Below are 13,411 nucleotides of genomic sequence, written 5' to 3'. Positions count from 1 at the left end.
AAGGATTGTTATAGTTAAAATGCTATAGTGACTCATTGGTACAGCTACTGTTGTGATCTTCTGTCTGAAGTTTTCATGAACTTTGTTCATTATGAGCAATACACATTACCAGATGGGTCATCTTTCTGCTGAGATTTTGTAGTATCCTTTTGGAAGGGCAAGGTGTTGTTGGAGGTCCTGTTGCTTACTTGTGCTTCAGAACAACTGTGCCATGATAATCAGAAAGCTCACAATTTGTTCTTTACAGAAAATCACTCTGCACCTCCTGATGTAACCACTTACACCTCAGAACACTCAATACAAGTAGAAAGGCCCCAAGGCTCCACGACGTCACGGACGGCACCAAAGTACGGCAATGCTGAGCTCATGGAAACAGGAGACGGTGAGACTCGGCAGCAGTTTTTCACTTTTTCAAATTCTGGTCTCTACTACCTTGCCTCTCAGTGCCGGTGATTGGTGCTTCTGGATACACAGTCAGTTCATTGAATTTATTGTCAGGTTCTCTGTGAACCTCCTGGTGACTGCAACAGACTCTTAAGAAATGCAGATTACCTCCAAGTTGGCCAGGAGTTATTCCTTGTAGGGAAAAATGTCAATGTTGTAGGGATTTAGCTGTGAGGAAAACAGAAATGTCTTAAGAGTCTGATGTTTTTGCTAGCAAATAACCAAGTTCAGCAATGAGGAAATGACTGTGCTTGTGTTCATATTACAAGCAGTTACACAGAAGGGCAAGATGAAGTTAATATAAAAAGAAGGAAACAATTGTCAGAGATGGGCTAGTATGGTGCTTTAGAGATATATTTGGAAGAAAAATAAAGTGATTAGATAAAACCCAATACAGGGTTTCTCCGATAGTCTTCACATCTTTAGTCTTAATGTGTTTTGAAGACAGTAGCCATTTATGTTACCCAGTCTGGAGATGCAGACATGAGCATTATGCTTCTTTCTACCTTCCTGAAGTCTCAGTCTTTCCAAGGTCATGAAAGTTGGGATAGAACTTGGTAATGAAACCAAATGTTATTTTCATGGAGGATGGCTGTAGTCACCTCAGTAGGCCACCCGTCCCACTGTGCTCACCTCCCATGGTACTGTTTGGTTTTGGGAGTCAGGAGCAAGCTTGGTCTGGTCTCTGGGGACTGCTCACCTCTTCATCATGCTCAGAGCCCAAAATGACTCAGGCTTTTGTGCTCTCCATTAGTATGTTTGTCATCATTTCCCAATATGATTGGTTTCCCTGTAACACTTTCAGTTTCAGTGTTTGCTTTCGTTCTCTGCAGAATCTATTATCCAGTTGGTCATTACTGTTGTTCTTGTCATTACCATTTAAATGGCTTTGAAGTTCATCTTTCTCCAGGTAAATTCTGAGTCATAACTGTCCAGTCTAGTATTTGTCAGCCTATGATGACCTCTCTTGTCAGAAAGATAGGAACACTTATGAGGATAAAGCTTACAAGCCACACCCCAGACCTGCAGCATCAGAAGGTCCCTGCTCATGGTTGTCACTGTGCTGCCTCCCTCAGATTTCTGCCCTCAGCTTTCCTGCAGGGTCACCACACTATGAGCGTGCACCCAGCTGAACTTCCTCACTATGCAAATCCTATGGGTGACCTTCAAGGATACTGGATCTCCCATGGCACAGACCTACCTCCCAGGACCCTTGGAAGGGGCAATGAGCTTCAGTTTCTAGGTTGTTGCATTCAGGCTACAGCATGCCTGAAAGTCAGCTCATTGGCACCATGGTTGTGTTTCAGGTGTGCCTGTGAGTAGTCGGGTATCAGCAAAGATCCAGCAGCTTGTCAACACCCTCAAACGACCCAAAAGGCCACCTTTACGGGAATTTTTTGTTGACGATTTTGAAGAATTATTAGAAGGTAAGAGAGCCCCTGCCCACCCTGTTTGTTTTACTGTCCCCGTCATCCCATAAATGATGATATTTTTCTACCAAAGGTACTTTGCTGTTTAAGAGCACTCATTTAGGAATTCAAGAGAAGACAGGCATGTAAGGGGGTCCTGATAGTCCCCCCAACTATCCCTTCTGACTGTCCCTCACACTGCACAGTTGTGCAGAAACCCAAACCCACTGTTACCTCAGCAGATTGCAGTGTTGTCCCCTGAGCCAGAATCTTGTGAGGCTCTGGAAGGTTACAGAAATGCAAGTGTATATAGAAAACTCACTGTAGCCCAGTTGCCCCTGGATAAGTTAGTGAGGGGGGAATGCAGAGCCTGCAGCAGGCTGCCTTCTGCTTCGCTTTACCAGTTCAGGAGCCAGCGTCATATCCTCTGAATGCTCAAGAGCCTTTTAACACAAAATTGTCGCACTTAAAATTGTTGCAGAATACTACTTACTGTGTCAAAACCAAACTCCTTGTTTCCTTGTTCTTGATAACACAAGTTAGATAGAGTGCATTTTCTGGCCAGCAGGTGGAAATTCTCAATCATAAACTGAGAAAGAAGTCATTTCCAGAAATCAGAAAAATAATCTTGTTTTCTCACCTATCTAAAGAGTTGGGCCGGTTATATTGTATTATGAGGCATTTTTCTTTTGCTCAAGAAAATATGCTCTTCTGTCATTATTCCTAGGGTTTGTAGCAAATTTTAACATATATAAATATTTAAGGGCATAAAAGTTTAGTGAGATTTGAGCACTTGGGGTCCAGTGTTAATTCATATAAAGTATATGTTAATTCATACTTTTAGCATAGGTATTGCAATCCTAAATTCTAGACATGTTATAAAATATGTAATTTACCTGCTGTCAGTTTGTAAATGCATTCAGGTCTCCTGAAATTCCTCATCCTAATATTGCTTGGGGAATTAGAAGAATTGAGCCTTCATTTATACCATTGAGGCTTAGTTTGCAGCTAATAACTCTGATTCTATAAATAAATGTTTCCTGTCCACTAGTAAAGTTATATGTTTATTAGTTGTACTCCTAGCCTGTTTCAAAAGAATAAAAAGCTAATTGTGCTAATATACATATATGTTTCTTGCAAAATTTGTATTCAAATGTGCTTATTATTAGTTCAACAACCAGATCCAAATCAGCCAAAGCCAGAGGGAGCCCAGATGTTGGCAATGCGTGGGGAGCAGCTGGGTGTGGTTACGAATTGGCCCCCATCTTTAGAAGCCGCATTACAGCGATGGGGAACCATCTCACCAAAGGCTCCGTGCTTGACCACAATGGACACAAATGGAAAACCCCTGTATATCCTCACTTACGGTAATTCTGGACAACTTATTCACCTATCTTTGCTTATTCCTACATATAACTGACACTTTAGGAGTGATTGATTTATACTTGGACATCCTTATCATTCTGCATGGAAATAAAGTTGAAAAGAAATACTTTAGAAAAATAACTGGTTTAGATTATAAAAATCATTGTTCTTTAATGTGTTTGAGGAACATCTAAAAATGGACACAAAAAAGTTCTTTGATCATAGCTTGAAGTAGGTATTGGTTTTTACCTCTTGGAATGGTTGTGTGCCATTGTTGAAATTAATACTTTCAAGAAGCATTGGTAGTTAAAGAATGTGTACTTAAATGCTATGACATACATCACCCGGGTTTAAAAACTTCTAAAGTGCCTTTTTTTAAGAATAAGAGGAAAAAGATTTCAAAAAACTTTAATACAATTAATACTTCTGTAAACTTTTGGAAATAACTAATGGTGCCAGAGATTCCTTTCTCTACTCCACGCATGGGGGCCAGGAGAAAGCATACTGTCAGGCTATTTCCACCCTGTGTGCTGTAGCTTTGCAAAAAAGCTAGCTTAATAAGAGCAAGACCAAATGACTTATGTTTGGTCTGCTTTTGTGAGCTTGGTTGATGATTTTTGTTTTAAACTTTTAGTCTTACTGTTATGACAATAGGTTTTTAATTGCAGGTAGGAAAGAAATCTATTTCGACATTACCAGGTGAGGTCTAGAACCAGATGTTATGTTAAACAGTGCAGAGTCCAGGGGCTGGACCAGGGGCTCACAGAGCCACACTAACCTCTGTGTGTCAGTAAACACAGGTGGCCCTGTCTTGATTCACAGCTTCCTCAGTTTGTATCTCTGTTGGGCAATTCCGGGTGAATAAAGGGTAATCTCAGACATGGTGAGGCATGAGCTTAATTTTTTTTTTTTAAATATTGCTCTTGGCAGTAGGTTTTATTCTCTTAAAAGGAAGACTTCTGTGTGACTTTTATCTCTTGCCAGTTCTACAGTGGAGTTATATTCATACTTGCAACTTGATCCCTAGCTGATTCTGCCAGACCCACATGCAGAGAATTCTGGTAACACATGTATGCAGGCCCAGGGAGCATTCATTAACATGTGTGAGACACTGACTATGCCTCACATAGTCACATAATCACACAGCTTACATACTCACATAGTCAGAGTAGGACCATGAGAAATCAAGCCTGAGTGAGGGCAGTCTAAAGGGCTGAGGCCCAACACTGGAGGCCTCGCCCTGCTTCTCCTGATGGCACAGGGAACTTTGCCTTCTTGCAAGGTACTAGGGAATCTGAGGCATATGATACAGAATAAATGCTACACAGTAAATCTTTACTTAACACTGTCATTAGATTCTTGGAAATCACAACGTTCAGCCAAATGGTATATAAGGTCCTTGAATAACACTGATCCATTGTTGACTGGGAATTGTTTATTTTCATCACTGTTAGAACAAAACTTTATCATTCAAGTACCTGCTATATAAAAATTTGAAATGTATATATCTACACTGAGCTATCTCAAGTCCTGCTTTTAAGTCATATATATATTGTGTAACATTTGCTATATGACTATATCAGGCATAGACTATAATAGACATATACATATACTATAGATCAATCTTGGTTTTTTACTTGTCAATGGAAAATAAGAAGCAATACATTTCTAAATGTGAAATTATAACTTATCAGGACAGAAAATGAAAGTGTTGGCTGGTATAATGAAAACCATAGACAAGTGCTTTTTATGCAGAAACATTAAAATAGAATCATTTGAATGATTGCGTGTTGCTGAGAAGAGGCAAAGGGATGGAAGTTGAGTAAGTGAGTTGGTATAATCTAAGAACCAAACTGAACTGTAGTACTTTTATCTGTCTAGCTTCTTCCAAGGCTCCAGGGTAGCAGAATTCCCAGTTGAGAATTTTGGAATCTTTAATAGATGGCAAATGAACTTGTGAACAAGCTTATAAAAAAAAAGCTTTATAATTACATTTTCCATTTACCAATATAAATAAAACATATACTAAAGAATTCCCATGGTATTTCATAATTTTATGTTAGTAAAAGTAAGTCATGTTAAGCAATGATTTTCTTTCATCATGCTCATTTAGCAGGAACTTTTCTGTCTCTTCCTTCTCTCCCTCCTCCCTGGACCTAGAGAGATATCTACAAATCAGTTTTGCTTTGTTAAAGTGTCCATCAAGTAAATGTTGGTTTCTTTTTTCTTTCTCCTTTTTCTCTCCTCCTCCTCTTCTCTCTATCCCTTTTCCTTATTCTCTCCCTCCACCTCCTCTTCCTTGTTTTATTTTGTTTTGGCTAGATGCATGAACTAGAAAAGCATAGGAGAAGAACCTTTCTATACCATCTTGGTTTTATGTTGATGATATTTCTTTCCCTCTTTTAATTAATGAAGTACCATTATTTTACATTCTTATTAATGTTTTGACAGTATAGGTCTTCTCCTACAGCTGTGCCCAGTGAAGTGTCTCCAGCCTCCCCTTCAAAACTATGTCCTGTATCCACTTGCTCATCCTTACTCAAATGCTAAGTGAAATTAAAATTACTATATAATAAAATAGTGTTTGTTTAATTTCCACATTTCCTTTATAAATTGTTCTAGTTGAGACATTTGGAATCTTTAATAGATGGCAAATGAACTTGTGAACAAGTTTATAAAAAAGCTTTATAATTATATTTTCCATTTATCAAGATAAATAAAACATATACTAAAGAAATCTGTTTCTAATTTAAAGCAACAATTTGTTCTTTTTTTAAAAAAAAAAGATTTACTTATTTATGCATACGGAACTGGGGTACAGGCCAAAGGCTCAGGGGCATTAAGAGAATTCACCAGAGACAGAGTGGGGAGCAGAACAGGCCGACTTAATGAAGTACAGCGGGCAGCGGGCAGGTCAGGAGAGGTCTGCTGTGCCATGTGGGTCACCTCCAGGGTGGGGATTGAACTCTTACTGCAGTGTCTTTAGCTTCTTGGCACTGTGCTTTAACCTACTGCAGCACCAGGAAGGGCCTGTTCTTTTTGAAAAAACATCAAGTATACTTTTAGAATGTTGTCAAAGTATGTTTTGCTTGCTGACTTTTGTATGATTTTATGATAACACTATTAGTCCAGACTGAGAATGAAGTTGATCTTTTAACAAAATATAATTGTTGCTAATTGTTTTGATTTGTTAATTTACAACACATTGACTTTTTCAGTTATAGCAATTTGATTGTAATTGTTTATTCATCTATAATAACTCCCTGGTATTGTTCACATTCAAGAGTTCTGAAGGCACAAATACTTGTTTTCTTTAGGGAAAACATAAACTCTGGCCTGGGTGGGAGGTAAATCACTCTGCATTATTTCTAATGGTCTAATGACTAGTCTAAGCAAAATACCAAATAATTGTAAGGTAGCTAGTCTTGAGGACAATGGGGTACTAGAGATGGAGTTGGGAACATTAATAAAACTTCATACCTAATAATCTTTTGTGCTCTACAAGTGTGCTAAAATGCATATGGTAATTTTGTGCTTATGGTAGCCAGAATGTCCCAGGATATAGAGACATTTGGGAAAAGCATCTCCTTTGTCTCCAAATCATTGAAATAGAAATAGACTGATGTATTCTTTGGTTGCTAATCAGTAATCGCACAGTTTGGGTTGTTGCAAAATCTAATGTGAAATTAAAAAATTGCTTAGGGTTTTTTTATTCAAAATACATTGTAAGCAAAAAACTTCATACATTTTTTGGCGCTTTTTAACTTCACTTTTACTTTCAAAATAGGAAAAAAATTAAAAGTGATTGCATTTACGGGAGAGAGTGAAAATTATTCAGTCTTATTATACTGCCGTTGCACTAATATAACTTCATACAAATTGAGCTCTGAAAATTCTTAGAAGCTGAGGTTTTAAAACATCTTTGTGTTCAAGAACACAGGATAGATTTAAAGTCATTTTTTATTCAGTCACAGACTATTTTCTATCACCTGAATAATGCGGAGCAAATGCACTAGGATGAAAGCAGAGATTTGAAATCTACAAGTTCTTCAAAGCTAGCTGGCCATTAAAAAAACATGTTTTCTTGAAGTAACACTAGATGATGACATGATACAGGTTTCTGAAGCTTATTTAGCGTTATACTTCAGCATCTGTATATATCACATCACGATCTCCACCTAAAGCCTAGTTTCTATCTGAAGCTGTCACTTCTGAAGTGTCGCTGGTTTTGTTTTTTCGTTTTTTTTTTTTTTCTCAATTCTATTTATTTTCCTGCTTTGTGGTCCTTTTCTTAGTGCTCATGATTTTAAAATAATTAAAAATGCTAGCCATAGTCTTTATCTCAATTCAAGTATTCCTACAGAAAAAGACAAGACTTGCAAGCTAACCTTAGGTCAAGAAAAAGACAAGACTTGCAAGCTAACCTTAGATTAGGGGGAGGGAAGAGCACAGGGAATAGGGTGATGGCTCACCGATGACATGGTAGTGGGAGAACTATGGGGACTACATCTGGGTGGAAGAAACCAATTACTGTACAGATAGAAACATTGATGTAAGAACATTAAAAAAAAATAAAGATAGAAAAATTAAATGAAAATAAATAAATTTAAGAATACCTTTCTAAAACCCCCACAACTCCGAAGTTAGAAAATTTGAAGTTGAAAAACTTAGGACATAGCAGGGCCTCCCTAGTGGTTAAAGACACTGTCCTGTCAAGCTGTCACCATCCACTGCAGCATGAGTTCCATTCCTAGCGAAGGAGGTGATCCACATGGTGCAGTACACCTCTCCTGTTGTGTTCACTGCTTCCCTCAGCAGTGTATGTATCTACCTCTTCTGCTCCTCATTCTCACCTCCCACACCTCCAGCCTATACCCCAGTTTGTGTATGCATTAATAAATAAATTTTAAAAAAAACTAAACCAAAACATTTACAACTTAGCAGAGAGAGAGGGCTTCAGCTCTGTGAGGACCACCTCTGTAGTTCTTATATTCTTTACAGTCACACCAAATAGCACCATCCAAAAGGGAAGTCGTATCATTTTGTACTATCTAAGATAGTGGTGATATGCTTATCATAGTAACCCCATCCTCCTCACTGGCAGTATCTCAGATGACTTTTGAGATCACCTCCAGCTTTACAGGATGTCCCTTGCTCAGTGTCTGGGCATCTCTGATTTTAAGAGTCAAAACTGCTTTTATTTCGCACCTTGATTCCAGGACACAGAATAGCTTGAAGGCTAATGATGAAAAATGCTTTGAGTAAATTTCACCTCCTGAGAGGATTCTTAAGCCCGCCTCCTGGCTCCTATGGACTGTAAAATGTTAACAAATGAGTTAGCCTGTAAAAGGGACCCCCTCATCAGAAACAATCAGAAGGCAAGCTAAAGTTTGGGCTTTCTCCTGAAGGTTTGTTTAAAAAGTCTCTCCTCTGCTCTCACTGATTTCTATTTCCTTCTTGTCCAGCTGACCTATTTCCTGAGTCCCCCATTCGTTCATGCAGTAGTCTGGTCACATAGGAACAGGCGGATGCAGGTGCCATTCTCTCACTGGGTGTCATCATCGACAATTTGACGTGCACATCCATCCACAATTGAAAACGCATGTGTCCAATGAATTGTGTCTTTATCATTTGTTGACAGGCAAACTGTGGACAAGAAGTATGAAGGTTGCGTACAACATTCTGCATAAATTAGGTACAAAACAAGAGCCAATGGTGCGGCCTGGTGATAGGGTAAGTGCGATTTAATTATGAAATCTGCAGCACACCCTCTCATGTGGCAGATTTTCAAGTGTAAGCCCAGCATCCACTAATTCTACTAATAAGGCTTTCTTAACATTCACTATAAGCCAGGAGTGATTATATGCATTTGATCCTCACAACAACTCCTTAAGCTGAAAGCGGGGTTCTCATGGTTTATCCATGAAGACACTCCAACTTGGGAAGTCAAGTATCATACAAGGTGAGACACATCATCAGTAAGTGGCATCAAAAGCAATCAGACCCTGTTCTGTCACAACCAACACCAGTAAACACTGTCAATAGCGTCCCTTGTTGGAGGCATCTTGTCATCTCCTTGGACAGGCAGGGCAATTACCTTTAAAACTTTTTCTCCTCTAGTCCATGGAAGCTACTGTCTTGGCAGTAAACTACTGCTGCAATTCTTTTCCCAATGTCAGATTTCTTGATAAAGCAAGTTTTTATTTCATTCTTATTGCAGACTGGTAAGTTATAGAGAAGATCATTAGTATTTCCAGTTTATGTTACACTCAAGTTAATAACATTGTCCAAGATTTGCACCCTGACTTTGATGTGGCACTAGGTGTTGAACCTGATTTTATTGCCTTTTCTCCACATGCTGCTGGGTATGTTAGACACCCAGAGCTGGGTTATCTAGCATGCCCAAAGGATTCAAGAGAAATCTATAAATATATCATTGTAGAACACTATAAACCAATAAGAACACAAGATAGAATTTAAATAAGAGATATTACAATGTACTGGACCCACCAGGGGAATTTTCTAAGGTTTGACCTCTAGCTTTGAAAGCCAGTTATAGGTTGCACACTTCCTGTCCATGAATCGTAATCAGAATGTTGTGCTGCTGACAGAAACACAGATATAAGACCAATGGACTAGAATAGAGAGTCCAGAAGGAAACCTCAGATATATTGTGAAATGATTTTAATAAGAATACTAATACATTATATGGCAAAAGGGCAGTGTATTCAAAAATGGTGCTGAGAAACTGGAATACCCACAAGGAACAGAATAAATTTGAACTCTTATACCATCTACAGATAATTGACTCAAAGTGAATCCATGGCCTAACATAAAAGCTGAAATTGTAAGCTCTTAAAAGGAAAAAAACTCATGACACTGGATTTGACAATGATTTCTCAGATATGACAGAAAAAGCAGAGGCAACAAAAAATTTCATAATTTGGACTTTACTAGAAGTAAAACTTTGCTACCTTTTCACTCTTGATAGTATAAGACAGAAAAGGAGAAAATGTTTGCAAATGCTATCTTATGTGAGATTAGTTTCCAGATTATTATATAGAAACTCTAATTCAACAGCAACCAGAAAAGTTTAAAAATGGGCAAAGGGCTTGAATAAGCATTTTTCTAAAGAACATTTTCAAATGGCTAATAAGCACATGAAAAGATATTTATTACCACGTGATACTACTTCATACCCACTGGGATAGTTATTATGAAAAAAAAAAAAAGAAAATACTAAGTTTGACTAAGTTATAAAAAATTTAGAAACTTTGTGCATTGCAGAGAGCATTCTGAAGTAATGTGCAGACTATGAAAAAGTGTGGTGATTCCTTAAAAATTAATCATAGAATTTATCATTTGATCCAGCAGTTCTGCTTCAGTTTCAGAGAATTGAAAGCAGTGACTTAGCTATTTCTACACCAGTGTTAATAGCAGCAGCATTCACTAAGTAAACAACCCACCTGCCCATCAATGGAGAGATAGGCAGAATCTGGTAGATACATCCAATGAAATATACCAGTTTTAAAAAGGATCAGAAAACCACTTCTGTCCAGCCACTGTGGTGCCAAGGGGCAAGAAGGGGGAAAATAAGGAAATTCTGGCACACAATAAAACATAGCTGAAACTTGAGGACCTTATGCTCAGTGTAATCCTCAGTGATGTACTTTGAGTGGTCACATGTATAAAGACAGAGTGGTGGCTGCCAGGGGCTGAGGACAGGGTGGAGAGTTGGTGTCTAGTGTTGACAGGGTTTCAACTTGGGAGGCGGAGACGCTCATGGATGGCTGGGGGTGAAGGTCGTACAACAGTGTGGAGTTCTGCACTTGAAGACAGTTACGAATGTAAACGTGGTTATGTGTATTTTACCTCAATTTTCTAAAAAGTCAATTATAGTATATTTCTCAATCTCTGATTTGTTTAATAGCCTTAGTAGAGCTGTTTTTAAAAACCATTATTTTATAGTACGGCCTCTAGATTCTTAAAGTGCCTTATAATAGCAATTACAAAAGAAACCACCTATGTTCATTTACAATATGAGTATGAATGTGGGGAGAGGGCCACAGTTTTCATGGAATAAAACATGTAGTCAGAGATTTTGGGCAGGGTCTGGTCTGTATTGTGTGAGGGGTAGAAGTTTCCTAAATTAGTCTTTAAAAAATTATCCATGCACCCAACATCTGGTATGTGAGTATAAATACTTGTTAAATAAGCATTCAAAACTAGAAGTCCATTGATTATTGCCTTCTATGGAAGTAAACAGGATTCTTACCCACTTTGAAAGTAATTTTTGAATAAAACATAATTTACCACAGAATAATAATAGTCGTGTATCTTTGTGGACTTTGAAAAAGGAATTGATGTGCCTGATGCTCACTAGGGTTCTGGAATATTGTAACAGGACAGGAACTGTGGAAAATAGAGACATATCACAGGTGAAGAGAGCAGGAGTATTCATTTTCTATAAATTGTAAAGTTATAATGGTCTCCAAAGAGGTGGTTAGAGACTTATATGAACTATTTGGGTAGGAGAAACATCTTTTTGCTTGAAGCAGACTTGGACTCTGAGAAGGCTTCTAGGGAGAGAAGGTAAAGTGGGGATCAAGTTGTAGGGAATGGTGTGAGGACTGGGGGAAAGGCTTGGAGCACACAGAGAAAGAAGCTGTGCAGTTTGAGCCTTCCTACTACAGGGCAGTGAAGGAACGTCAGGGAGGAAGATGGGGATCAGTTTACCAATGTTCAACCCTATCAAAAGTCACAGGTGGGCTTCCAGCTCGTGATTTGTTGATGTCTTTTCTACTTTGGTGGGTACTTAGGTACAGTGTGATGCCAAGGGAATTCATGGAGAATCAGAGAGTCACATGAAGGGAGCCATGTAAACTTTTACAAACGAAGAATCTGTATTTGTTCAGGACTGTACTGAAATCACTAGGGACTCACCAATATGAATCTATATTTTTGACAGGCATGAAAAGTTAGTGAGAATGACATACAAATGGGATTCTCTTTCTTAAAACAAATTGCAAAAAAAAAAAAAAAACAAAGTCAGCTTTGATTCTAAGAACCATTAGGAAAGGAAAGGTCTTTTCTACCCATTACTTTTGTACTGTTGAGAGCATATAGTATTGTATGATTTCATATTCTGCTTTTATTCACTTTATACCAGGATGTAGTATTTCATCCTATTTTAACACAGCTCTGAAGGTTGTATAATATGGCACTGTCAGCATAAGTCTTTTGATACAGCAGTGGGAATTTTAAATCCTGGATCAAATTGATCTTCCTTTAAACAGAGCGGGGGTGGAAACCAGAGCAAAATCTTAGAAACAGTTTTGGTCCACAGTCTGACTCTGGAAACATCCCCCTTTCCTGTGTGTTCTCTGCTCATGGTGGAGACTCATATTTCCAAATAGGTATTGTAGGAAGAATCCCAAGTCAGTATTAAGTCATCCTTTATGAACGGACACACACATGGGTATTGGGTAAAACTTTGACATCTGCTGCAGCTTTAGTGCTGTTTGGTTGGATTCCTGAAATGTTTTAGTCTGCTTCAGGGACAGAAGCTGTAAAGCAGGGGAGCCTGGAAGCCTGGTCAATGTTTCATTGGCTATTGTTGCTTCACTAGATGCAGTTCTAAAACCAGGTGCAGCCAACCCTCAGCCCACAGGTGGAAGACAAAACACCTGAGTTAGTGCAAACCTCAGATGGTTTTTGAAGCAGTTGGTTGTGGTTCATATGCTTGGACATGATGGGACTTCTCGGAAGCCCTCCTAATGGCAACCTGGCACCCCGCTGCATGCTGTTGGGACAAAATGGAGTGACAAGATCAGCAGTAATTCTCAATTTCTCAAAATTTATTTTTAGTGCAGAATGGTTCTTTCTCTCATCTAGATGATTTTAATCAACTGCAGGATTGCTACAGGGAAAGGATTGTCTTTATACAATTCCATTAATTTTGTTCCTACCAGCTAGCCTGTGTTGCTAAATTGCCAACATAGTCAAATTCAAGGAACAGTCTGCTCTACTCTCAGCTGTCATCTGAATCCTCTTGTGACAACCTGCTTATTAAGATATGAAAATAATGAGGGTCTTATCCAGCTGTTCCTGACCACATTCATAACTTCTAGTTAGAACATTTTAAACAATTGGCTAAATACCTGAGGTAGTGCACTAAAAAAATCCATATGGTA

General features: G+C 38.4%; 1 protein-coding gene across 6 annotated transcripts in view; it reads left to right on the top strand.

The window, feature by feature from the left end:
* DIP2C (DIP2 disco-interacting protein 2 homolog C (Drosophila)) overlaps positions 1 to 13,411 on the top strand; it is a 133,926-nt gene that overhangs the window by 28,839 nt on the left and 91,676 nt on the right. For 4 of the 6 annotated variants that reach the window (XM_004691203.2, XM_012731324.1, XM_012731325.1 and 1 more), the window contains 4 exons: positions 248 to 382; positions 1,752 to 1,871; positions 3,023 to 3,220; positions 8,860 to 8,951. In XM_004691203.2, the coding sequence (XP_004691260.1) occupies positions 248 to 382; positions 1,752 to 1,871; positions 3,023 to 3,220; positions 8,860 to 8,951 (545 nt within the window). The remainder of the gene's footprint in view (positions 1 to 247; positions 383 to 1,751; positions 1,872 to 3,022; positions 3,221 to 8,859; positions 8,952 to 13,411) is intronic. The other 2 variants (XM_012731322.1, XM_012731321.1) reach the window with 1 other exon arrangement.

This window comes from Condylura cristata, unplaced genomic scaffold, assembly GCF_000260355.1.
Source record: "Condylura cristata isolate star-nosed mole 26May11 unplaced genomic scaffold, ConCri1.0 scaffold00030, whole genome shotgun sequence".
Taxonomy (NCBI): Eukaryota; Metazoa; Chordata; class Mammalia; order Eulipotyphla; family Talpidae; genus Condylura; species Condylura cristata.
The sequence above is the reverse complement of the archived record's forward strand: the minus strand, read 5'-3'. Positions and strand labels throughout refer to the sequence as shown.